Source organism: Mus musculus, chromosome 18 (genome assembly GCF_000001635.26).
Source record: "Mus musculus strain C57BL/6J chromosome 18, GRCm38.p6 C57BL/6J".
Taxonomy (NCBI): Eukaryota; Metazoa; Chordata; class Mammalia; order Rodentia; family Muridae; genus Mus; species Mus musculus.
In genome coordinates, this window is record NC_000084.6 from 65,980,683 (window position 1) to 66,005,064 (window position 24,382).

Consider the following 24,382-nt stretch of genomic DNA (forward strand, 5'->3'; position numbering starts at 1 on the left):
TCTTACAGCTGCTCTGTGAGCAACTGGAAACAGGACAGCAGGATACAGACATCAATGGAGGAAAAAACCAATTTACTAAAATATTTCTTTTATTTGAATAAAGTCATTGACATTTCTTGAATTCCAGCTAGCATCAAGTAACAATCAGAAAGGGAAAACAAAACCAAACAAAACCTTGACAAAATGTTATATAATTAAAATTGACAGTGGATAGAAAACCCTTTTAAACTTGAACATCAGAAGAGAAATATATTAAAACGGGCAGCATACAGATTTAAGAAGTTGTAAGAGCTGATCCCACCCTGATCTCACAAAGTTCCTGATGACTAAAGCGTTCACTGCCTTCCTCCAACCAGCATGTGGGCGCTGCAGAGTCAGCATGGGTAACCACAGCGGGCTGTCCTTTACAAGACTGATTCTCCGAGAGCAGCAGGTGAGCAACCCTTATTCAAGTCTTTCCCATTTTCCTCACGCTAGTGACGTGCGCGGCATCTGAGATGAGCAGTGGTGACCGTCAGGAAGGCAAGGGCTTTGGCAGGCAAGCTTCACCATGGGCGCGGTTATGCTCTGCCATGAGCCAAAGATGATTGTACAGGTTTCAGAGTCATCACCCGGGAGCCGAGAGGTCAGCCGACAACCCGGACTTGGTTTGTAGTTGTTAGTGAGTGGAGAGTTGGTGAGCGAACACTCAAGAGTACAGAAGAACCAGCAGACGCCGGTCTCAGTGACAGTGAAAATGTGCATGGCTCGGCTCTGAGCCCATAATAAACACCCAGCAAACCTTTCCCCTACCCCCATTCTAGTGCTTGTCACCTGTCAGTGTGCCATGTCTGTGGTGTCTGGGGAATGGACACTCTGAAGCCCACCTGAGTTGTGACATGGATGGACTCGAATTGGCCTTGGAATCTGTATTCTTAATAAGCATTCCAGGAACTGAATGGTTGGCCCATGGGCCATACTCTGAAAAACACTTATGTGCCTTCAATACATGATAAAATACTGGTTATTGTCTGTGACTTCACGGTGAAGTTTTAACTGAAAAAAGCATTTAAATAATTCTATCACAAGCGGCATATTAAACAAGCCCATCGACAATTTTACATAATTGAGATTTCTTTTAAAAGTGGCATCATAAATAAAGATTTAAAGTTTTAAAATAAATTTTGTCTCAATCCAAGGCACCTGTAAAATACTTGCTGGTGTGAGAAGTTGAATTATTCCAATCACACAAGACACTACAGACATGAAGGAGTTCTGGCAGTGATAATTTCCCACAGAGCAGGGTTTTGCTCAGAAGTGAGCTATTTAGATTTAATGATTTTGATAGAAACAAATACAGACAGACTATGTGAACTACCTTGCTGAGTGATTTTTTAAAAGAAATTTAGAAGTAAAAGGACCCCTGCTCCTGCTCCACTATACTGACTGTCTGCAATCGCATTAGGAATGACCAGTGTACTTCCCCTTGGACTTGAGCCTGAAAGTGTACACTGCCCAGATTTGGGATTCCTTTAGCATTCAGGCACACATGACTGCGGACTTTGTAACAGTGGCTTTCGTAGCCTTTATCTCAGGAAGATTTCCCAAGACTCACAGTCTACAATCTGACACTTGTCTGGAAGTTTTTAAAAATGTAAGTGAGTTCTGGAAGATGACACTCCGTTAGAGCACGAGTGTCAAATGCTAGCTCCACAGAGGAGGAAGCAGGAGCACTGTGTGCTGCAGTGAGTTTTGTGGAGTCACTGTGAGTGTGCTGTGACACTTCTAGGATAAATGCCAGCAGAAAATGCAAGACTGCACACACGGTGCAAGCTAGGTAGTGCCACAATGTAAGTGTTCTCATAAAGTCTTCTATAGATTTCAGGTTGTCAGACAAAAATGCAAATGACACTTGAGAGGAAACTTACAAAGGCTTACAACAATTTTGGAAGGACATACTAAACAGTGTTGTTCTGGATCCCATAGCAAACGAGCCCATTACTTTAGTAAGAGGTAAATTGTCTTGAAGCCAGCGAAAGTCTAGCCCAGCTGTGAAAAGAAAAGTGAAATCTGCACTTTAAAATGCCACAGATGGTTTCGCAAATCCCTACGACTAACTCTGGGCTGACAGCAACTCTTTCCAGCCCAGTGTTTCCTGGTTAATTCACTAATGGATGTTTCACAACATCCTTATTTTTAGTGTTTAAAGGACAAACAGTTAAGTATTTACTTTACAAATTTGCTTTCAATTAGCTCAAAGCTGCTTCCACTACAGTCCCCTCTGTTTAAGAGTTTGCAAGTCATAAACTTGGGTTACAGAGATTGAATGTAAACCAGAGTGTACTGGTAAGGCCTGTAAATTAAAATAGCCGCAGAACATGCAATTGGAGCTAAACTACATGTTCGACAAAATGGGAGAAATGAATTTCACAAATTAAAAGTATAAAAATTATTTCCATACTATCATTGACATTACCGGAACATTTTCAGGACAGTGCCCCCCATCCGGAGTGAATACACTACCGGGAAATACCCCCGAAAAGTTCTCACCATAGGACTGTTCTCACCAAAATGATGGAGGCAAGAAACTAGTTGGTTTTTCCACCAAAATCTCCTTTAAAAATGAAATGCACACTGAACACAGGAGAAAAGCATTTCATTAAATGCGCTGACTCCTGGCATTTAGATTAAAGCTCTCAGACAAGTCACTGATCCCAGAAGGAGCTATGTTAGGGCCAAAGGATGGCTAAATCCAGTCTCGTATTAGGGAATTCTCACTTCTAAAAATGCCTTTGGTTACATGAATAGGGTGCTCTTGTTTAGACCTCATATTCTGGGGGAAAAAGATAAGTTTATTTACATAAATAAAGAACCCTCCAATAATAGACACAGAGGGTATCACCCACAGCCAGTGGCTGCCCCGACTGTCTTTAAGTCTTGACTTGCCATTACTCTGTTCAGAGGCTGCACTCTGCCTACCACAGACTCACTGACATTTAAAGACATGTAGTACTATGAACAAAATGTGGTTGTCTTTAACATTTATTTTTTACTGAAAAGTGAATGTTTTCAAGAGTTATTTCATACAAAATTTAATAACTTAGACTATGAAGCAATTTAAATACTAAATTCCCTCAAAAAGACAACATTTGCACATACATACATGATGTACATATAGGAAAATGAAGGTCAAAAGAATTTTTTGGCAGCTGCTTCTTGCTGAGTCCTAAAAAAGAAAAAGAAAGAAAATCCAAAAAAAAAAACTGACAGATGCTCTGTACAACACTTAACTTGGGAAAGAAATGGGATCATTAAAACTAGCAACCCCCCTGAAGTAGAAAACGATAGTTCGTGGCAAACACACGCTAAAAATGCACACCCAGTAGACTAGTTTGCCTTGTAGTGAACTGTCTACATTAGTGAGAGCTACATTAAGGTCCTATTAACTCCACAAAATACCATGTTGGGTCAAGTGTTATCAAGAGCCTTACCTGTACATGATATAGCCAACGAACAACACTGTCTGCACCACTACAAATATCACAAAGTGGATCGTGGATAGACACGACGGGAATGGTGGTAGGTCTGGGCATTTTGGTTTTTCATTAGATGGCTGTAAGGCAAAGGACCTGTATTATAATTAGTCAATAATGGTCTGGAAAGATGTAAATTTCAATTTTATAGAACTCACAGTCTGTTAAATAAACAAGTATTTTTTTTTACTCATTCCCCTACATATTTCTACCTATTTAACTTCTGCAATCTTTTAAAAATTCTTCCGCTTTCACAGAACAACTGGCATAAGGCTGCTCTTCTTTGTCACCGTCAAGTCATCAGCACGGAGGCGCCGCTTGCTTCCAACTTCACTACAGTGATGACTTCAGGGCCCTCCACGGTTCTAGAGACCTGAGCTCCCACAGGCTCCCACCGCCCCGGATGCTTCAGTTCACAATTTCTCTACTGGCATAATAATTAACAGTATAGACTGCACGCCCAATAATGGTCCAGTTCACACAATCCATTACATGGTACTTACCAACAAACTATTTAAACAGAATTTTGTTTCCTGGCACACACTTTGCAATCTCACGACACTAAATCTGACTGACTTCAGAAAACTATACTTTAAGGAGCTAATTACATAGCAGGGACAAAGATGACTTGAGATAGTTGTTCTCAATCTAGTTGCATCTATGAGGCAGGGTTTTGGGGAAGTGCTCACCCGCAACACCAAGCTGGCCATTGCAACAAAGAGGGAAAAATATCTTCAAACAGAACTAAAATATAATGATTTGGATGAAAAACCAGGGCCAATAATAAAACTATTAAGCATGTTTTGCAAAAGATTTCAAGGCATGTACATAGTTAAGGCAGTGTCAAAATATAGTAGAAACAAGATTGGAAGTTGAAGACTAAGGTGTTTTTCCCTTACTAATGACCTTGAGAAAGTCATGTTAATGCCATTTATTGCTGATATAAAGATAACATATTTTAAGGGGTTGGTCTTCTGCTTCTTCTAAGCTTGACTAGGACCAACCATAGGTATGTGCACAAGGCCACTGAGGGAGAAGAGCACTCAACACAATCTTAATTAACTCTATCTAATTTCATAAAACCTAACCGAAGCAAAACAGTAACAAAACAGCCAGAAAATTTCAGATCAGAATGTTGGGAGAAAATATACCAAAGAAATATACTTTTAAAAAACAGACTCACAAGAATACAGGGGATCAAGTCAGATAAAATCCCAGTACCAGTGGGGGAGGGTTAATGAAATCCTACCCCGGCTGAGTGCCTACTGGGAGAGGGAGTCATTTCTCCTCGGGGCTGTGGCCCCTGATGGGCTGCCAATACTCTGGTGGGTGGCCCTCACGCACATACAGGCAGTAGTAGGTGGGCTCGGTGGGTTTACCAAGTTCCTGAAATGAGGAGGGCAAAGGTAGGAGCAACAGGAAGGGGGAAGCTGGGAAGAGGTCCAATCCAAACACCTTCCATTCAGCTCTCCTCCTCCTTGGGCCTTCCTTCCTCAGGCCATCAGCCATCAACTTAGCTTCTCTCTCCCTGGAAACCCACTGAGCACCCCCACCTTGCTCAGGTGACTGAGAAGGCAATCAATCTTCCCTCTCGGCCCTGTCCTCCATTCCCAACACGGAAGCAGATCACTCGCAGAGGCTAGTCTTCCGCTCTTCCTCCAGAGAGCCTCAGCTTTTCTCCCTTGGGTCATCCTCTCAGCCCCAGCTCTTCTAGCCCAACCCATTCCTACATGTCAACTCGAAACACCTAGAAACAAGTCTACCCAGGACACACAGTGGCTGCACCTGGCACCTGCCAAGGACCCAGAAGCACGCCTTACCGGCCAATGCACAGCCACCCATACACTCCTCAGAGCCAGAGGGGGCAACAGAAGCCAAAGACCAGAAAACTCACCCAACAAAGAAAACACCCAGAATCACAATCATCCCTAGTCCAGATGCCTAGACACCAGCATAAAAACAGTAACAGCTAGGACAGTATGTCTCCACTAGAGCCTGGCAACCCTGCTACAGTAGGCCCTGAGACAGGCAACCCTGCTACAGTGGGCCCTGAGACAGGCAACCCTGCTACAGTAGGCCCTGAGACAGGCAACCCTGCTACAGTAGGCCCTGAGACAGGCAACCCTGCTACAGTAGGCCCTGAGACAGGCAACCCTGCTACAGTAGGCCTTGAGACAGGCAACCCTGCTGCAGTAGGCCCTGAGACAGGCAACCCTGCTACAGTAGGCCCTGAGACAGGCAACCCTGCTACAGTAGGCCCTGAGACAGGCAACCCTGCTACAGTAGGCCCTGAGACAGGCAACCCTGCTACAGTAGGCCCTGAGACAGGCAACCCTGCTACAGTAGGCCCTGAGACATGCAACCCTGCTACAGTAGACCCTGAGACATTCAATATAGCTGAAGCACAAGAAAGGACTTCAAAATGGCTACTGTGAATTTGTGTGCGGTTCTTAAAGAGGGTATGAGTAAATCCACTAGTGAAGTCTGTAAAACACAAACTGGGGAATGAAATGACATGACTGCCAAGAACACGATCATCGCAAAGACGCATGAAAGGCCTTTAACAAAATGAACACCCCTTCATGGTAAAAGTCCTCAAGTGTCTAGACACACAAGAGACATATCTAAACATAATAAAAGCAGTTTCTAGCAAGCCCACAGCCAATGTCAACTTAAATTAAGAGAAACTCAAAGCATTTCCACTAAAATGAGGCACAAGATACAGTTACCATTCAGCTATCTAAAATAATGAAATCACAAAATTCAGAGGTAAATGGATATAGAGCTATAAAAAAAATTTCATCTTGAGTGAGACAACCCAGACCCAAAAGACAAACATGGTGTGAATCCAGTTCTATGTGCATGTTGCCCGCCAAGTTCCTGTTAAGAGGCTACGATCCATAGGATCACAGAGGTTATAGAGTAAGGAAGGAAGGGGAAGGGGCTGGACCACATTATGAAGAGGAAATAGACAGCTACGGATGGGTAAGGGGAGGCACTGGAACAGTAGGATTAGATGGAGAGGGGGAAGGAAAAGAGTTGAGAGAGGAAAAATGAGGGACAGCCACAGCTAAAGGCCACATGAAAAGGCTGCATGGAAACCCAATACAGTAGACACTTCCTAAAATAGTCACCAATACAAAAGTGATCTAAATAGGGTCACCAAACAACTGGGGAGATGGAGCCCCAGCTGGACAGTTCTTGTTACCAAGTGAGCGTCTTGGAGGGGTTGCAGCAGGGAAACCATAATCAGTATATATTGCACTGAAAACAATATCTATTTTCAATAAAAAGAAAGGAAAAACCCACACTTTATATTCACATATAAACTGCCAAGCAAGTTTTAAAAAAACATGGATTATAGAGGATATTAAAATGAGAATACAAATATTTTCATTTTCTGATAATGCAAATACTCACGCATACGAGCCCTCACTGCTAGCTTTTGCAGGCAATAATGAGGCAGACAGACTTCTACCTTCTACCTAGAAACCCAGAGCCAAGGCTTACAGAACGATAAGGCAGTTAGGAATGAGACCATGCTGCGCAGAACCAGTTACCATGCTGCGCTGTGCGAGGCTGTCGATATCTCTCTTCACCACGTGCAGGTGTTCCTTGATGTCCATGAAGTGCTGAGTTGTCTCGTAGACGCCTGCTGAGCCCGGGTGCTGGATGCCACTCACCAGCCGCACAGTTTCACTCATGGAGTTCCTACAACACAAAATCCCTTTCAAGTCACAAGGGTTTGGTTTTTTGTTTCCAGTTATACATTTCAAATGGTTACATTTTTCTAAGTTCAACACATCAGATCATTAAAACCAAAGTTCTGTGCTGTTAGGCGCCACCACCTGCCATATTATGCCCATGACCACACCTCAGCCCAGGAAAGGTCAAATTCAGAATCTGCAGTACAGTTCTTAATACATTCTTATCACTTCAAATCATAGTAAAATAAAAACTGGAAATCCAAGCTCTGTGTGCCAGGAGGCTGCTGGGAGGGACAGAGGGAGCCCCTGGGTCCTGCACTCGGCTCACTGGCCAGCTTTCTTTATGACTGTTTCTCTTTGTTGTAACAAACCAGGACCAGGAGCCCCGCAGCTTTCTAAGTTCTTTGACAATCAGATAATCTGCTGGTCTCAGGGATTCCTGACACAAGTGAACTGTGCCTCTGCTTCCCTGTGCTCCATCAGACGGCCCTCAGGTACCAGCCAGCCCAGCACAGAAACAGGAAGCCAACCAACGAAGCAGCACTAATGTCTGAAGGAATGTGTGAGTCTCTATGCGAACTCTGCGACACCTTTACACACTGACTTTAGGACGCACACTCTGTAGAACATATGACTCCACTGTTCAGATTTAAAGCGGAGCAGCCACCGAGCCCAGTGGATGAGTGACCGCATAGCAAGAAGCAGCTCCAACTACGGAGGAACTGTCACAGACTTGTTTGTGGGAAAGGACGAACACACCTGACAATAACGAAGGGGCTTTAGCTAGGGGTAGTTCCAAAGCTTGCCTGGCAAGTCATCGTGTGATTATCACCGACAACATGAAGTGCCTCAAGCCTGGTAATTTCCCAAGGTAGATAAAACACTGAGTCTTTACCATCTTTCTAACTTTACTGCCTCCTTTTCCTCCATCTCTCTTGGTCCTTTCCTTTCCCTGAAAATATCCTTCAACTGTAAGCCTGTCTGCATAATGCCCTTTCTAGATGTGACCCTTGCCACAGATAAGAGCCTTTAGTCTCCCTATCTTCGGACTAGAGCAAAGGCCAAGTCCAATGACACCCCTCCTCAATATCTGACTCTCCTGCAATCCTTTCCTGCTCAAACCTCCCCTAACAGCAGACTTTCCCACTCGTATTGACGCTCTGTGAGAAGGGTTCCCATCTTGACTTTCTATCAGCAATACTGGCTCTTTTTAGATGAATCCATCAAGTTTTAACTTTCACTTCCTCCGTGTGAATTTTAGTGTAAAAGGCAGGAGCTATGAAACAAAAGAAAAGAAAGTGTCAGAGTTATGTCATGCTGGGTGAGTGTGAGTGTGAGTGTGTGTGTGTGTGTGAGTGAGAGAGAGAGAGAGACTAAGTTAAATTTAAGAGTTCCATCTGACTTGAATGAGCAGCACAAACTTAACACTAACCACAAAATACCTGGGGCTTTCTCAGTCAGAAACCAATTGCAATTTATCTTAACACCACGGGCATCTAAATTGTCCCCTGAAAACATCAATTAAGGATTACAATTTAATTTATATAAAACATGTACAACTTTCTCATAAGCACACATTTAACATTATTACGTCTTGGAAGTACAGACCTGCTTATGAAATACATTTTTAGTATACAAGGACTGGCCTCTTAATAGATTCCTAGGCACTCACTCACTTGCCTACAGTTACAGGGTACATGGGATGAGTTGGGCAGTTTCTAGGAAAACCTGTGAAAGCAGAATCAGCTCTGCCCCGATGTTCAAAGGTCTGGCGGGAGGGCAGTGCCCTGGAGGCACAACCAGGCCTACAAAGGAAGAGGCACTGAGCTCAGCAGGCCGGGTGCCTAGTATCTGGGGAGGATCTGAAATGGCAGAATTGTCTTTGGTTTAAGGAGCAGATGACACAAGAGGAGCCCTTGGCAAAAACATCTGTTAAGGGACAGTGGACAGAAAAGCAACAAGGACGGAAACGGAAACCAAGTATGAGAGAGGTGTGTGTGTTCAAGCCTTGACAGCAAAGGCTCGTGGGCTGACAGTGGCGGGAGGGCTAGGAAACGCTACAGCAGACAGCTGAACTGTAACTGTATGCTGCTAGAAATCTTCCAGGATTTCCAGAGAATTTGGAAAAACCCATAAAGACAACTGCCATTCCCAGGACCGGCAGGTAATTCCTCGTCATATTTTTCTAAAGTTTAAACTTGGGCTCAGTTTTGACTAACTTGCCACATGCATATCAGGTATCTACCACTGCTAGAAGGGAAGTGTGCAGGGGTGGCTACGTATCTGAGGGAAGTGCCTTCGTCCATAATGCAGCCCAAATCCTGAATTTCCAGCAACCACCTGAACCTTACTTAGCTAGTACGGCTGGGAAGTGAAAGAGGCCAAGGACATACCCAGGATATGGTCCTTCCAGAAGAAAGACAGTGTAAGAAAATACCCTTGCAAAGAAAGAAACAAACCAACCAACCCAATAAAAATGGAGCAGCTGCCTATGCCTGCTTTCAGTGAGATAGAGAAGGGTCAGAAATCAAGGGAGAGGCTAGAAAGAGCCCAAGCCCCACCAGATCCCTGGTTTTAATGCCCTAACACTAAACAGATGGGGAGGTGGGAAAAGATTGAGGTAGCAAGTCTAAAAGAGGGTTAATATGTGTCTGCATGTGCACGAGGCATGCACGTGTGTGTGTGTGTGTGTGTGTGTGTGTGTGTGTGTGTGAGTTACAGCTCCCCGGGAATGGAAGGCCCACCCAGGTCATTTGTTTAGTTGATTATACAGTATGTATGTTAATTTGCTGGTTTTCACAATTCTCTTGTGGTTATGTAAAAATATCAACATTAAAAGATGGGTGAAAGACATACAAAATATAGCATTTTAATAGCTTCTGAAGTTTAAAAACATGAAAGTAAGGGCCTTGAGAGACGGCTTAGTGTCTTAGCAGACACTGGGAATGGTGGCTGGATGTCAGCCACCCTCATTAGAAAGTTACCATTAAACTATCCAAAGACTGGCATCTCCTTCCCACTCCAACCCTCTGGCTGATCTGACTTAAGGCAGGAGATGGAATCAAAGACAGTCCTGAGCAAGCGTGCCTGTTATCCAGTCCTGCCACAACAAACATCTTTCTGTCCCCAGGGTTTCTCAGGGAGTTAGGACATGTCACTCCACATTCTTTCCATACTTTCCAGAGAGGCACACCTGGTCTCATTACTACAGAAAACTTCTTGGCTAAAGCATTTTTTCTTCTTTTTTCAGCTTACGATAATTTTTAAAATTTAGATGTTTGCAATTTGCATATATTATCTGTTTCCTCCTAACCTGACCCTCGGATGTGCAGCTCACCCTGCTGCAGGGCACCTAACCCGGGACAGCGGGCACACACATTTCATTAGGACACGGGTACAGACCCCTGAAGCAGGACAGCTGGGTACTTACTTCACCTCATTCACTTGTCTCAGAATCTCCTGCTGGCTCTTCACAACGGTGTCCAGTTCCTGCTGAGAGACCTGGAGGGAAACACGGTGAGCAGGCAGCTTAGCATCCACTGGCCACCCAGAGCACAGCGCTGTTCCCACTCTCCTCCGTGTCTGAGCTTACCTGCCCAGGCTGTCCCGGGGTTCCTGCTCCTCTCCTGGAGATCTCCTCTGTCAGGGACGAGACGTACCTCCTCTGTTCATCAAGAATCATATCCAGCTGCCGGTTCAGCTGCTTGATCTCCAGATGAATACGATTCTGTCCTTCAAACACCTGTCTCAGCTCCCGATCGCCTATGCTCTCGAAGATGTCATCCGCTAAAAAGTAAGCACAAGTTAACTGCAATTCTCTACACATCTGTGACTCTGAAATACGGTTAACATGCCAAGTGTTGACAAATACCCAAACCAGAACATGACCAACACAGGGCTATAAACCGACTTGAACTTTTTCACTTAAAATCATTTTTTTTGTTTTATACGCACTATATAATTTTACTAGGGAGAACAAATATGAAGTAACAGAAATCAAAACAGGGATAGGCTATGGGGAGAGTGTGCTTATAGTGCCAGAGAACTTTCTGGGGTAGAAAAACATATTCTGATGTGGAGATGCTTAAAAGGGCACACACAACTGTCCACGATTGCCAAGTGTGCTCTCTATCCACCTTCCACAGGCAGCTGCAAGCTATGGGCACAAATGATGCCGTTTACCATACCACCCTCCACTGTGAGAACTGCACTTTACAATGTTCAAATGCTAGACACAGGCTTCGTCAAGTACAGTCTCTATCATTCGAGCGGATGGGGAATAAACCAGACATAAAACCAGCAGATACTAAGCACTGACAACTTAACAACGGATAAGGTCTCAATTTCTTGGGCTGAAACTAGCATTTTAATTTTTTCCACCATTAAATTCCATGATTCTCAGTAGCAGGGGAAAAGAAGCAGGTACCACTTCACTTTAAGCTCACAATAGTTTTGATAGTCCTAGACAGGATATCTACGTCCCTGACCCCAAGGTCCAAGGACACGTAGAGGGGACAGAAAGACTGTAGGAGCAGTAATATGGGAAGGAGTGTCATGAACTACTGCCACCCAGGCCCAGGACAGCTGCTGCAATCATGACTAATAAGAGCTGTCCAATACTGGGCCTTCAGCATCTCATCATGGACAGAGTCTCACGTGGCCCTACTCATTTCTGAGAAGTCTGACGCCGTGCCAGGGAAGGGTGCCATTTTCTTCAATGGTGTGGCTGCCATTGGACTAGTAAGAGAGAGGGGGTTCAGAGGGAAAGGAAGATAACACAGGGTGATGGGGTAAGATGATTCCAACATATCCATAAATCTATCAGAACTCTGTAATAAAAGCAGGTATGTAACACTGAAAGGAGACCACGGTCTTGGAGGCTTTTATGTAGCATTCACCCATGAGGGCAGAGCTGTCTGTGGCTTTTCACTTGTTTAGTTTAAAGAACACAGCAGTGAATCCGGCAATGCTGTTCTTACCAAACTCCAACACGGTGGCTCGTGTGCACCTATTCCACTGCCGTGTTCACAAGCCACACTCCCAGACCCTGAAGGACCCAAGCTTTGCCTTCCACTGTTCCCATCCATTACTGTGTGCTGGTCTGAGAGCAGAGGTGAGGCAGGCAGTGCAGACCCCAGGGTCCTCCAGAGAGCGACAATCCCGGACCCCTTACCTGGCTGCCCCTGGAGGTCAGGGTGGCCCTTCTGGAATTCCTCCTTCTTCTTGTCTAATTCTTGCTGGAAGTGCTCAAACTCCTCTTGATACTTTTCCTTTTCTTTTTCTGAAATGTCTTTTTCTGCTGTAGGCTTTTTCAGAGAAACAACAGGTCAAAAGTAAGAGACTGCTGAGACAGCTTGTCGCCTGTCCTCACACTCACTAGTCCGACACTAGCTTCAAGATAGTCTCTTAGTTAACTACAGACAGTTCACTCTTAGTTTTATTACTACCCAAAATCATAGTTACCATTTAATGAGCATTTACTCTAAGCATCTGTCTCATTTAGCACTATACACCAAGAGATGGCCACTAAACAGACGTCGGTTTTGCCAAGGACACAGTAAGACCAAATGGCAGTGAACTGAAACAAGACCCAGGCTGAGGTCGGTCTTCTCAGAGTCTACAGCTGGAGCAACACCCCTGAGAACTGAAAATGAACTGGAGAAACGTGTATACTCACTGGCTCTTTTCCAGGCTCGGTCAGTTGGAAAGTCAGGAAAGAAAGAACGTCGTGGTCATCTACAAATTGAAAAACGGTTTTAGGAGGTGCTGTGACTTGTTTCACAGTTGAGGACTGACTTGTCGGGTATTTGTATTTATTACTTATGGAAGACTGATAGCAGAACTACCCCAAACCTTTCTCCCTAAGTCAGCGCAGCAGACATGTTCAGCTGGAGATAACAGGAAGTGTCTAAGGCTCTTCCCATGCGTTCCCAGTCTCCTGCATGATGATGCCGTGTTCAAATCACTCAAAACCCTGCCCACCTATTTCCAAACGCACCAGCTCTGGTCTCTCACACTTGCTTTTCTCAACTGGACAGCAATAATACTTCTATTTTCCCTAAACCGTTTAAGTCAGATCGGTACTAAGTTGTTGCAGCTAATGGCAGGAACTAAGGAGACTGGGTCTCACAGCAGTGAGCAGCTGTGACCATCCTGGCTGGCCCCATCCACTGTGCGGAGTGAATTATTTCAAGTGTGATGCGCTGCTCTATGCTGCTTGTCCTGGGGAGAGCCGGAGAGGCGTCCAGGGAAGCAGAACTCGGTGCACTACAGACTGAGTGACCTCTGGAGAGGCCGTGTGCTCAACAGTCAGGACCACAAATCCAGACCGGGACTTTCTGGGGTTGACTGTGTGACCCCGAGAAACAGCCTTTGTCTGGACTTGGCAAACAGCTGAAAAAAAAAAATGGCTATACATCTTTTTCCTCCTTGCTTGGGTTGTACAGAACAATCTACAGTTTTGGAAGTACTTAAAACGGTAATGTGCCGTATGAGTACAAAGCAGTATTGGTGTGGAGGAACTTCATTTATCAACATATGTGGAAAATTGTAATTATTTTCATTTAAAGTTTGGCCCCAAATAATATTTCCTTGGGTTCCCAAATTCATTTCTACATGATACAGCAACTTTCAAGTATCCTAAAACATTTGGGAATTAACTTCTTCTATCCTCAACTTTAAATATGTCACTACACAATGCACCTAACTGGCGTGATTAGCATTCTTCATTGCCGCTCCAACTGCCTAGGCTGTAGAACGGGCAATGGGAAGGCCCCAAAGACGTTTTAAGAGTGAAATGGGATTGCGTCTACGTTCCCTAAACATATCACTACCAGTACGGTTCATTCACAAGCTTTCAATACGAAAAGATGGCAAGATTTACCTGCAAGTCCCCCTGTTGCCGCTGATATCCCAAAATGACCTTGTGTGGGGATAACCATGTTTTCCACTTTGGCACAGAATTCATAATCATTTTTATCTGGTGTAAAGCCATTATTGATCATGACCTAGGAAGACATACTGAAGTTGCATATTCTTACAACAGACATGTAAAAGTACATTTCAGTGTTCTGTGATTAGTAAATCCACTCTTGCCTCCTTCTGCTGTTGTGATTCTCTCTGTCTATGGACACTGTGTGTGTGTATGCGAGCTTGCATGTGTGTGAGTGTATGGAGCCCTGAAGTCCACACTGGGTATCTTTCTCAATCACTTCACATCTTATTTACTGAGGCAGGGTCGCTCAGTGATTCTCTAGACCAGCCAGCCATCTTGCCCTGTCTCTTGAGTGCTGGGATTCCAGGTGGCCACATTTTCTCAGCTTTTTCATAGGTTCTGGGATTCTGAGCTCTGGCTCTTAAGCCGGCATGGCGAGTTCTTTTTATCTGCTGAGCCACCTCTTCAGCCCCCTAATGGGTAATTTAAAATAAACTCACTCACTAGCCCTCATTATGCAGTAAGATAGTTCACTTTTTTTTCCTTTTAACTCCATTATGTGTTAAAGGCTCAAAAAGAGACAATCTTTCTACAGTAAATAAGTTCTCATCTTGCAAAGCCTTAGGAGCCATGACCACTCCGAATCCATCACCCAGCAGAAATACAACTGCTCTAGATGATCCAAGGTGAGCAAATGTGACAGTGTAGCTCCCCGCTCCTCTACCTCTGGCATCTATCACCTCAGGTCAGCAGTGAATGGATCCCTGCAGACATCAGGATTCAAACCACGGCTTTGTCCAAGTTACTCAAAATCTCCCACATTCAATTTCTCCGTGTTGCAAATGGAGAGCTATCTCTCTCAGAGCTGTCTGAAAGCTGCATTTAAAGCACGAAGGGCCTAATCCTCTCAGCTTCTGTTCCCATCACACTATTGTGAGACTGAACAAGTCACTTGTTCAAACTGTAAATGCTATCATTTCACTTCTGGATGAGAGTGCTAACTCTCTTACAAGTTACTCACAGGACTGGCTCCTGCCGGCCTTTCCACCCCACTTCAGAAATGCCCTCTATCTTCACACTATAGCCAACAACTTGCTTTCACCAACGTTCAGCTTCTTCAAGGCCCTGTCTGCTTTCTGCGGCTGGAGCATGCACGCTTTTCCTCTCCTGCTTTGAGATGCACCTCAATTAAGAACCCCTTCCAGACCTCCCCCAGGGTCATTTCTAGGGTCCAGGTTCCAGCTGACAATTCCTTCCTGCTGTGCCTTGTCACTTGGTATGGTGATGCTATGTGCTCCCTCTATGGTGTACAAGCTATTCAGGAACAGCGGCCCGTGTCTTATCCATGTTTGTATCCTGAAGGCTTGGATGCGCACTTAGCTATCTTCAGGCTGGGTGCTTAAGCTTCCTCTAACCAATCAGAAACGCACTGGCCAAGTAGCACACAGATGACCACATATGCCAGCTACTCTTACTTCTGCTCGCTTAGAGAAGCGGTTCTCAACCTGTGGGTCGTGACCCCCTGGGGCGGTGTGTGTCAAATGACCCTTTAACAGGGTCACATGCCAGATATCCTGCATATCAGGTATTCACACTAAGATCCATAACAGTAGCAAAATTACAGTTATGAAGTAGCAATGAAATAATTTTATGTGTTGGGGTCACCACAACATGAAGAACTGTATTAAAGGGTTGAAACATTAGGAAGGTTCAGAACTACTGCCTTAGGGCAATGCATACAAATGTGTGGAAATCCACATTTAATTACATTATCTTCTGTCAAGAATTAAAAAAAAAAAAAAAAAAGCAGTATTAGATCCCCGAGTATTTGATTACTGTCACTTACTGTCAGTGTCTTCTGGTAATACGTAATCTTTGCCCGGACAGGATAGGGTTTATTACGAAAGTCCCTCTGACAACTCGCTAAAGCTTGAGTGGCACCATCACTGTAGATTCAAAAACACCAAGTTACAACGAGGCTTATGACAGTCCTTGTCAGTTAGAAGACAAAGGCTTTCCTGTCAGAACTCTGGCAACACTGGAAAGGAAGGCCAACATCACACACGCTGAAGGGAGGGGTAACATGCTATAGGATATGCTACGTATGGGACCAGGATGGCATCCACATCATTCCGGGGGGCTTTACAGTTTTTATATTTTGTGCTGTTAGGAACTGAACGTACTGTCGTATACATGCTCGGCAAGTATTCAAACTGTAAATGCTATCATTTTACTCAGCTACATTCTCAGCCCCTTGAGGAGGGTTTAAAGATACAAGTCTATATAAACTCCTTCCAAGCCAGCTGAAGCAGACTCTGAAGGGCTGACCTAGGCATTTCTATTTTAAACCACTCCATGGGGTTTATACAGAACCGGCAGCATTGTAGTCTCCACGGTAGGAAGAGCAGAGCCAGGCGCGGAGAAGCAAGGAGCTTACACTTACCACCTAGAGACTCTGCAACTCACTGACTGCCTTAAAGTGACACTGACATTGAAAAATGGTGGCTCAGACTGGCTACTCGTTAATTTGGTGAAAGCTAAATTTATTTTTGAAAGATACCTTTCAATTAACCTGGAAAGTGTGGCTCACAGAAAGAACTTCAAAACAAGAAGAGAACGCATGCCTTTTTGCCTACTGACAATACAGCAGCTAGTGGAAGGGAACACGCTGATTTCGTTTGAAGAGTGTTGAGATTTGAAGCAATGTATTTCTCAAGGATTGCAAAAACAAGCTGAAAACAAAACCAATGCAGAAATCACTTACTTTTGATGGTCATAATTGATTTGTCCATTGTTGCCTATAACTACTATAGCAGGATTATTTTTCTAGAAATAAAGAAAATAGACTTATTTTAGTATCTTTCATTGAAAACGTCATCATTCTTTATTTTCTATGAGATCTCATAATGTTAAAATTCTAGGGCTCTTAAATTTTTAAAATAATACGGCCTAGGCTTTCAAGGAGTTGTTAAAAGTTTTTAACGTGCTAAGTAAGAGTAAGCTCTGGAAATCAATAAACAACCAAGTGAAGGGAAGACCATCAAGCTTGAAGCTTCCAAGCCACGAGTTAGTATTTTCAGCACGTAAATATGTTTGTTTTTAACTGCTTTTAAGACATCATCAGGAAAACTGCCCTGAGCAGAAAGTAGTTAACATAGGAACGGATCCAAGTCCGAGAGCTAGCTGCCGCCAAGCCTGTGAGTGCTGCCATGGCTTCCTGAACACCACTGGTTTTCTTGCCCACATCTAAAGACTCACGCTGACTCTTCATAGTTACCAAACATATGCAGGGTGTGAATCACTGGCATGTTCTGAAGAGCTAGGTCTCCACCATGGCTGTAAATCAGTGTGCAGAGTCATGCCTACAAAGCTTCTAGTAGTTAAGTCTCTGCCACCAAGACTAATTACCATGCTCAGACTACCAGCCAAGTTCTTTACTATTAAATTGAAGGTGTCAAGAAAGCCACCTTCTTACAGCCTAACTGTACTAGAAAAACATTAACATGGAAAATGGCTAACAGTTTTAGCAATAAGTATACCTTTCCATCATTGTCAAAAGAATCAAAAAATATTCCAACACCATTCCACGTATCAGCTGATCCAAACACAGGGCCGTCCAAGCCTTGATTTTCTGTATACCAAATTGCCTGAGAAAACGTAAGAGGGACAACAGTTAGGAGCCAGTGGTGCCTGGCAGCTATGCTCGTTTGAGTGACAGAAATGATCATACTAAGCCATCGGCTCCAATTCGACCTCTTCCGGTCACTCGGAATGTCACTTCCACTTCCCAGTTCTCGAAGGCTGCTTTTGCTTTGGTCCACACGGAACCTCTTTGGCTTTTTAATGACGGCGCTATTCGAATCTGATCTGCACTTGGAATAGCATCTGTGGTAGGAATCAGAAAAGAAAAGCTTTAAGCTGGAAGTACGCAGAACTCAACAGATTACCTTTGAATGGCTACACACAGCTACTGAGACAGATTTTACATTCATTGTGTCAGAAATAACTTCATGCTGACAGCTATGACTCTGAAATTTTATCTTTTGAAAAGAGAAATACATCTGGAAGCCTACACCCACAAATTAAATGTCAAGGACAGAGGTTAAGACAAAACTTTTTCTTCTGTATTGTGGTTTCTGATTTTGTGTTCTCATGGGTTTTGTTTCTGTGTGCTATTTTTTTCTGTGTTTTTAGAAAACTTATTTGTTTGTTTTGCCTGTTTGTTTTCTGAAGGGACAGAAGTTTGTTTGGTAAAGAGAGAAAAAGCATAGAGTTGGATGGATGAGGAGGTGGGAGGACCTGGAAGGAGACTGAGAGGGGAAGTGATATTCAGAATATATTGTATGCATCTTCGATAAAAAAAAGGCAAACTTCATTTGATTTTCATAATCTCTTTTTAATAAAATTACCCCTCAATATTAAAAGTCCCATAGTAAGAGTCTGTAGTGCATCGTACCAGTTACAAATGTTAGAAGCAGCATTCTGACAAGAACCCGTCACTAGGGGTCAAGTTCAGCTGCTCCTGGTTCTGCTGTGGCTTTGAGCAATTCATGTCCTTACTCCACGGGTTCACCAAACGTTCATGTGTGAAATGAAAGGGCCAGGCCTGATGACTTCTTTAAACACTCCAAAATCACGTGCAAAATGTCCTGCACATCAACATTTTTCCAGAATAAGGCCAACCACGCTTTAATTTCATAAGCAGTTCTTTAACTACTGTGGACTTTCAGAGAAAACAAGTGAAACTCAAGAGTAGCTGGCTCGAGTCCCAGTTGAGCCACGTATGACTGTTGGACCTTAGTCACTGAGTGTCACTCTTTGTATAGGCATAGCATGGGGATAATGCTGGTTCCGTTTCAAACTGTCACAGTAAAGCAAGACACACACCCCCCCCCCCCCCCCCCGGTTTTCCAGTGTATCTAAAAGTTACATTTATACTATATTACATACTGAGTGTATAACATTATCATATCTGAAAGAACAATGAACAGGCTTTAATTTCAAAATATATTCAGGAATCGGCGCACGGATCAACAGTAGAGCACTCTCTTGTCTTATCACTCACAGGCCCTGTGTTTGACTCCCAGACCTCGGAGACAAAACCCAAAACCAGCAATACCACTGACTGAAACTGCTAAAGATTATCTGGACAAGCAGTACGGACAGACTTCTGTACAAACTTTCAGTCTGTTAAAAACACCTCAAACATATTCCCTGCACAATTTGATAAACTGCGACACAATCAAACAAAGTACACACATAAATCCTTCGATGGTCCCACACTGAGTAGTTATTAAGGTAACTAAGAGGCCTAAAGTTTAACAATTCGAACATACTCTCTCAGAGTGTAGCCATACTGACATTTATGCTAGGAAACACTTTATAGGCAGAAGGAAAGCTGAGATACTTTCAGTGTGCTCACAGGTTCAAACATTCAAGAGTTGTAGGGAGAGCACTGTGGGAAAAGAATTGGAAGACTAGAGTCCACTGTCCAAGAACCTTCATCTCTCTGTACAGTCACTTGTTCCATCTATACAGCTATGAACAGCTACAGAATCCATTCCTTTGCCCCTCTGAACCCAAGGCTATGTGCTGACAGTTTAAAAGGACATAAGATTTATAAAAGAGATCTATGTGATCCCAATTAGGGCTGAGTGTAATGGGCTGTGTTTAAACTAAATCCTAAGTGTCTCTGGTTTTGTTTTTTTTTTTTGTTGTTGTTGTTTCAAATGATGGGTCGCAAGAATAAATGAAAAGGGAGAAAAAAGAACAAGAGCATTAACAGAACAGTAAGATTAAAGATTACAGCAACCATGAAAGCAAGGGATTCCCATGCCATACATACCAGTGAGGAGTCTAACCATACACCCACACTCGGGTACATTAGACACAAACCCCTATGCTCATCTTTAGCCCAGACTGAAGTTAAATTCAGCCAAGAATGACCTTGAACACTCTTGCCTCCACTTCCCAGTGAAATCAGCTGTGATTACAAATGTGAACCACTACACCCAGTGCTAGGGATTGAACTCAGGGCTTGGTGCATGCTGGGTAAGCCCCCTACCAACCGAGCTGCAACGCTAGCCTTTTATTTTGACCTCTGTCACAGTGGTCTAGATTCGTTGCTTGTGGCTCTGTAAAAAGAGACTGAAGATAACTGATCTCGGTAGCTGATTAACATTCTGAAATTGCTGATGTGTGAGTGGGAAAGAGAGAAGAGCAGACAGGCGGTGGACAGGTGCACGAGGGAAGAGCTGCCAACATGTGCACCATCGTTTCCAAAAGAAAAATACAAAGGGGAGGTCTGAAAGCTCCTGTTTGGTATCGTGTTCATCATCTTTGTGTAAGCAGAGCCACACTATCTTGACAGCATCCTAAACCCAGAAGGCTTATAATAAACCAACCGCGTTAACTGTGTAATTGCATTCTGCTTCAACTACATAATGACTCCATCATTATGAAATTTACACCTGATAATTGCTCATTAATTTGAGGAAAATGGCCCTTCCTGGAAGTGTGCTTTAGCCATTACTTTCTAGACATGAAGCATTTTGTTTCAGTCACAGGGCAATGTCAAATGATAAAGGGAAGCCTTCTATAAACACACCCTCAGTTACACACAAAAATAGACGGTATTTACTATTTGCTATAATGGATGTATCTGATGGCCCCTGAAGATTATCAAGTGTTACTGATAATCTTTGGTTAGCAGTGACACATCAGCACTAAAAAGTGCTGATACATCTTCTTCTCACCAGGGCAGGGCAGGGCTCAGCCATCGTTCTGTCATCTATGTCAGAGTAAATAAAACTTGAAGCCGAAATGATCTCATTTTTTTTAAATCTAAGTCTTAAAAGAGAGGATATGAGTCTATCCTCAGCCGACATTCAGAAACAATCAATACAAAAGATGTATCTCGTGTACTAGCTATATAGAGACACTAATATAAAGTTTACAGTGTAAAGATCAAAGACGACACACGCTGCCACCGAGAGGCAAATTCTATGGGGTAATCCCAACATTTAAAGAACAACGTCCAAAGACCTTAAAAATCACTCTTAACATTCTATGCTAGCTTGGAGCATTCGGGAAGTTAGGTACAAACCTGATCATTGCTAACTCCCTAAAACAAGCAAGCAGGAGGCTGTTGGAACTGGTCTCAGATTGCTATGGCCACGGAAAGTGTACCCATGAGACGTGGCATTAGGGTGTAAGGTAACACGACACGCAGAAGGTGGTTTGAGTGCAAGGACTTGCAGAAAGTAACAGAACACCTCGGAACCAGACAGAAAGTACTGATGAGATTAAAGAAGGGAAGACTGGAAGTGGGTGGACAAGCTGCGTGGGAAGACTCGGGAACACGCGGGGAACCTGCCGGTTAGGGGGACCGGGACTTGGGGCTGCCTGGGGAGTCCTGCCCCAGTGCATGTGGCATGCAGGGCTGGAGCTGATCCTCTGCACTGCAGGGCACTGGGGAGACAGACCGAGGAGACGAAAGGCAAGGAGGGAACCCGCCCCTCGCCCCAGCCCCGGCTTACTCCCCGCGTGGGCCCAAAAGGGCACGGTCCCATCGCTCTGCACCAGATGCGGCCCCTTAAAGCTGTATTTGTACTCGAAACGGCGGTGTGGCAACTCGGCCTGGGTGCCCGCGGCGCCGGGAGCCGCAGCGTCGCCTCCCGTGCCGTCGCTCCCGGTGAATTGGCTGAAAGACAGCAGCAGGGCGCAGAAGAACGACCGCGCTCCAGCCTGGGGAACCCTCCGCCTGGACACCGCCATCTTGGATTCTGGGACGCAGAGGCCGGCGGGAGAGGGAGGGGCTCTGGAGCCGCGGATGGCCAACAGGGCGCTCACTGATTGGTGGAGCCCGAGAGACCCGCGGGCCAGGGATGAGCCCCGCCCCTGGCCTCCTCGCTACTGGGGGCCACTAGGACTGTGAGCATCTGTGGGCGGGGCTACAGGAGGGGTGGAGCAAGACTGGGAGGCGGAGCTGGCCTAAGAGCTCACAACTCCAGCAGTCTGGGGTCCGGGGCAGGGACTGGAGACAGAGGCGGGGACAGGGGCGTGGACGGGGTCAAGGACGGATACTCGGTATAGTAGAGGTGCGGTGTGTCCAGCTCTGTAGTGCCTTTGGGGGAAGGTGATTACCATTTTTTCCTACTACCAAGTATTTCAAGTTCCAGAGTAGCAGACTATCTTCTGTGACTTAGAAAACCTTGGAAGCCCTAAGACTTGTGGAACCAGCCCATAATAAACTAATAAATAAAGGCATCTACTATTCAGTGGCTGGCTTTTGTTTTGTGAACTTTCCAGAAATGATTACCCCACCAAGAGTCTCAGCCCACGGAGAGCATCTCAAAAGAGCCCTAGGACCTTTTAGGTGGTCGAATTAAGAGGTTTGTGCCAAATCAACTTTACTTCTCAAAAAGGAATTTCGAAGGCAAGGCTGTACTTGAAACCATGGCACAGTGCACACAAATAAAACTCGGTAGTTTTGTTGCAAGCTTTTATGCTATGGACAGAGTCGATGAATGGGTTGCGTTTTATTTTATTTTTATTATTTTGTGTGTGTGTACTCATCACTTGCTACCGAACACATGTGGAGGTCAGAGGACAACTTTATGGGGTAGGTTCTCTCCTTCCATAATTATGTGTATTCTGTTCTTGGGGTTAAACCCAGGTCCTCAAATTTTCATAACACCTGTATTGTTAGCATATTCATGGTCACCCAGTTTTGTTTAACGATGACTAAAATAAACTTGAAAAAAAACCACAAAATGATTTGTTTCATTTTTCACACAATTCTAGTTTGTCTGGGCTGTCAGCTGCACACTGTCCATAGGGCTGTGTGATTGCTTGTATTTTTTTTTCCACCTCCCAGTTTCTCCTCTCCAGATTCCCTAGCCATTACTAGTAAATCTCTTTCTAGAGCACAAGAAAAACCATCACACTGAACGTAGCCACATATAAGGCTTCCTCCTGATTTCAGCGGAAGTACAGTTCTCATCTACTGGAGAAATATGCTCTTTGGTCCTCTCTGAGGCATGAAAGTAACAAACATCCATAGCTGTGCATCCCTGGACTTGTGGGGGTCATCGCCCTGGGTGCTCTGGGACCTTAATTCCACATCCTCTCCCTCTTCTAATCTCTAGAAACCATAGCTCAGATTTGCACAGTAGCCTTCGACTATTACGCAAACAGAAAGTTAATAAGAGCTGACAAAGACTGAGTCCTTATGGTGTGACAGAAGCTCACCAAGCCTTTGATAGCTAACATGCTGTTAGCACTGTCATTTTAGAATGAAGAAATGAACGTGCAAAGCAGTCAAATATTTGCCCAGTGCCACACAGAAAAAAAGTGATGGGTTTTAAGTTCAAGAATTCTGTTACTAAAGTCCTCACTATGAAGACTCCATCTAAGGCAATAAATACAATGAATATTTCAAATGTATTGTTAATGGCTTCAACCTCTGAGAGACCTAAATTCCAAGTACAAGAAATGCAAGTTGGGCTGAAGCGATAGCTCAGAGGTTTAGAGCACTTGTTGCTTCTGCAGAGCCCCAACCCCGACAAGGCAACTCACAACCATTGGTGAGTTCAGTTCCAGGAGATCCTATGATCTCTTCTGGCCTCTGTGGAAGCCAGGCACATACATCCTAGATACATGCAGACAAAATGCTCCTACGTACAAAAGAGAATAAATAAGTCTAAAAACAAAAGAGAAATGCAAGTCACAATTTACGCCTTTCAAGAATGGAAGCACAAGTTACGTGCTATAAGGCTGTTTTATTTTTAATGTCCTTAACTGTCATGTTTACAGAACGAATCTAGGTCCTAAGAACTCTACCTGTTGACTTGCCCAAAGCAAACGCATCTTCTGTAATCAGTATTCAGTTTTAGAAGGGGAAAGCAAAGGAACACATTTCCGTTTTTCACATCTGCAGAAGCAGAGTTGCTGAGGACAGGAAAGCCACCATTAACTGGTTTTGCTAATTATTCATACTTAACTGAAATTCCTACCTAAAGCCTCCTAGCACCCAAGCTTCTGGCTTTGTCTGACTCACCTCCACAAGTTCTTTATTTTGGATGTCACTCTTTGGCTACATGTTGACTCCAGGTCATTTTCTTAACTCTTGTCCTTTTATCCAGTAAACATTTATAATTTAATCTACATGACTTTGGCGCACACACACACCCTCCTTATAGTCAGGGTTCTCTATGCTCTGTCTGGAA

General features: G+C 44.1%; 1 protein-coding gene across 2 annotated transcripts; it reads right to left on the bottom strand.

Moving 5' to 3' along the window:
* Positions 1 to 56: 56 nt before the first annotated feature.
* On the bottom strand, positions 57 to 21,953 carry Lman1 (lectin, mannose-binding, 1). 2 transcript variants are annotated; one of them, NM_027400.3, is made up of 14 exons: positions 21,692 to 21,953; positions 17,884 to 18,038; positions 17,693 to 17,800; positions 16,918 to 16,979; positions 16,000 to 16,099; positions 14,103 to 14,226; positions 12,897 to 12,955; positions 12,393 to 12,525; positions 10,812 to 11,005; positions 10,650 to 10,720; positions 7,073 to 7,223; positions 3,471 to 3,592; positions 3,143 to 3,205; positions 57 to 2,028 (listed from the first exon to the last, which is right to left on the bottom strand). In NM_027400.3, exons 1-13 carry the CDS (start codon positions 21,927 to 21,929, stop codon positions 3,169 to 3,171), a joined length of 1,554 nt encoding a protein of 517 aa, NP_081676.1. In that variant the 5' UTR covers positions 21,930 to 21,953; the 3' UTR covers positions 57 to 2,028; positions 3,143 to 3,168. The 2 variants fall into 2 exon arrangements, with proteins under 2 accessions (NP_081676.1, NP_001165533.1); NM_001172062.1 differs by lacking the exon at positions 57 to 2,028 and having other exon boundaries at positions 3,005 to 3,205.
* Between the last annotated feature and the right edge of the window lie 2,429 nt (positions 21,954 to 24,382).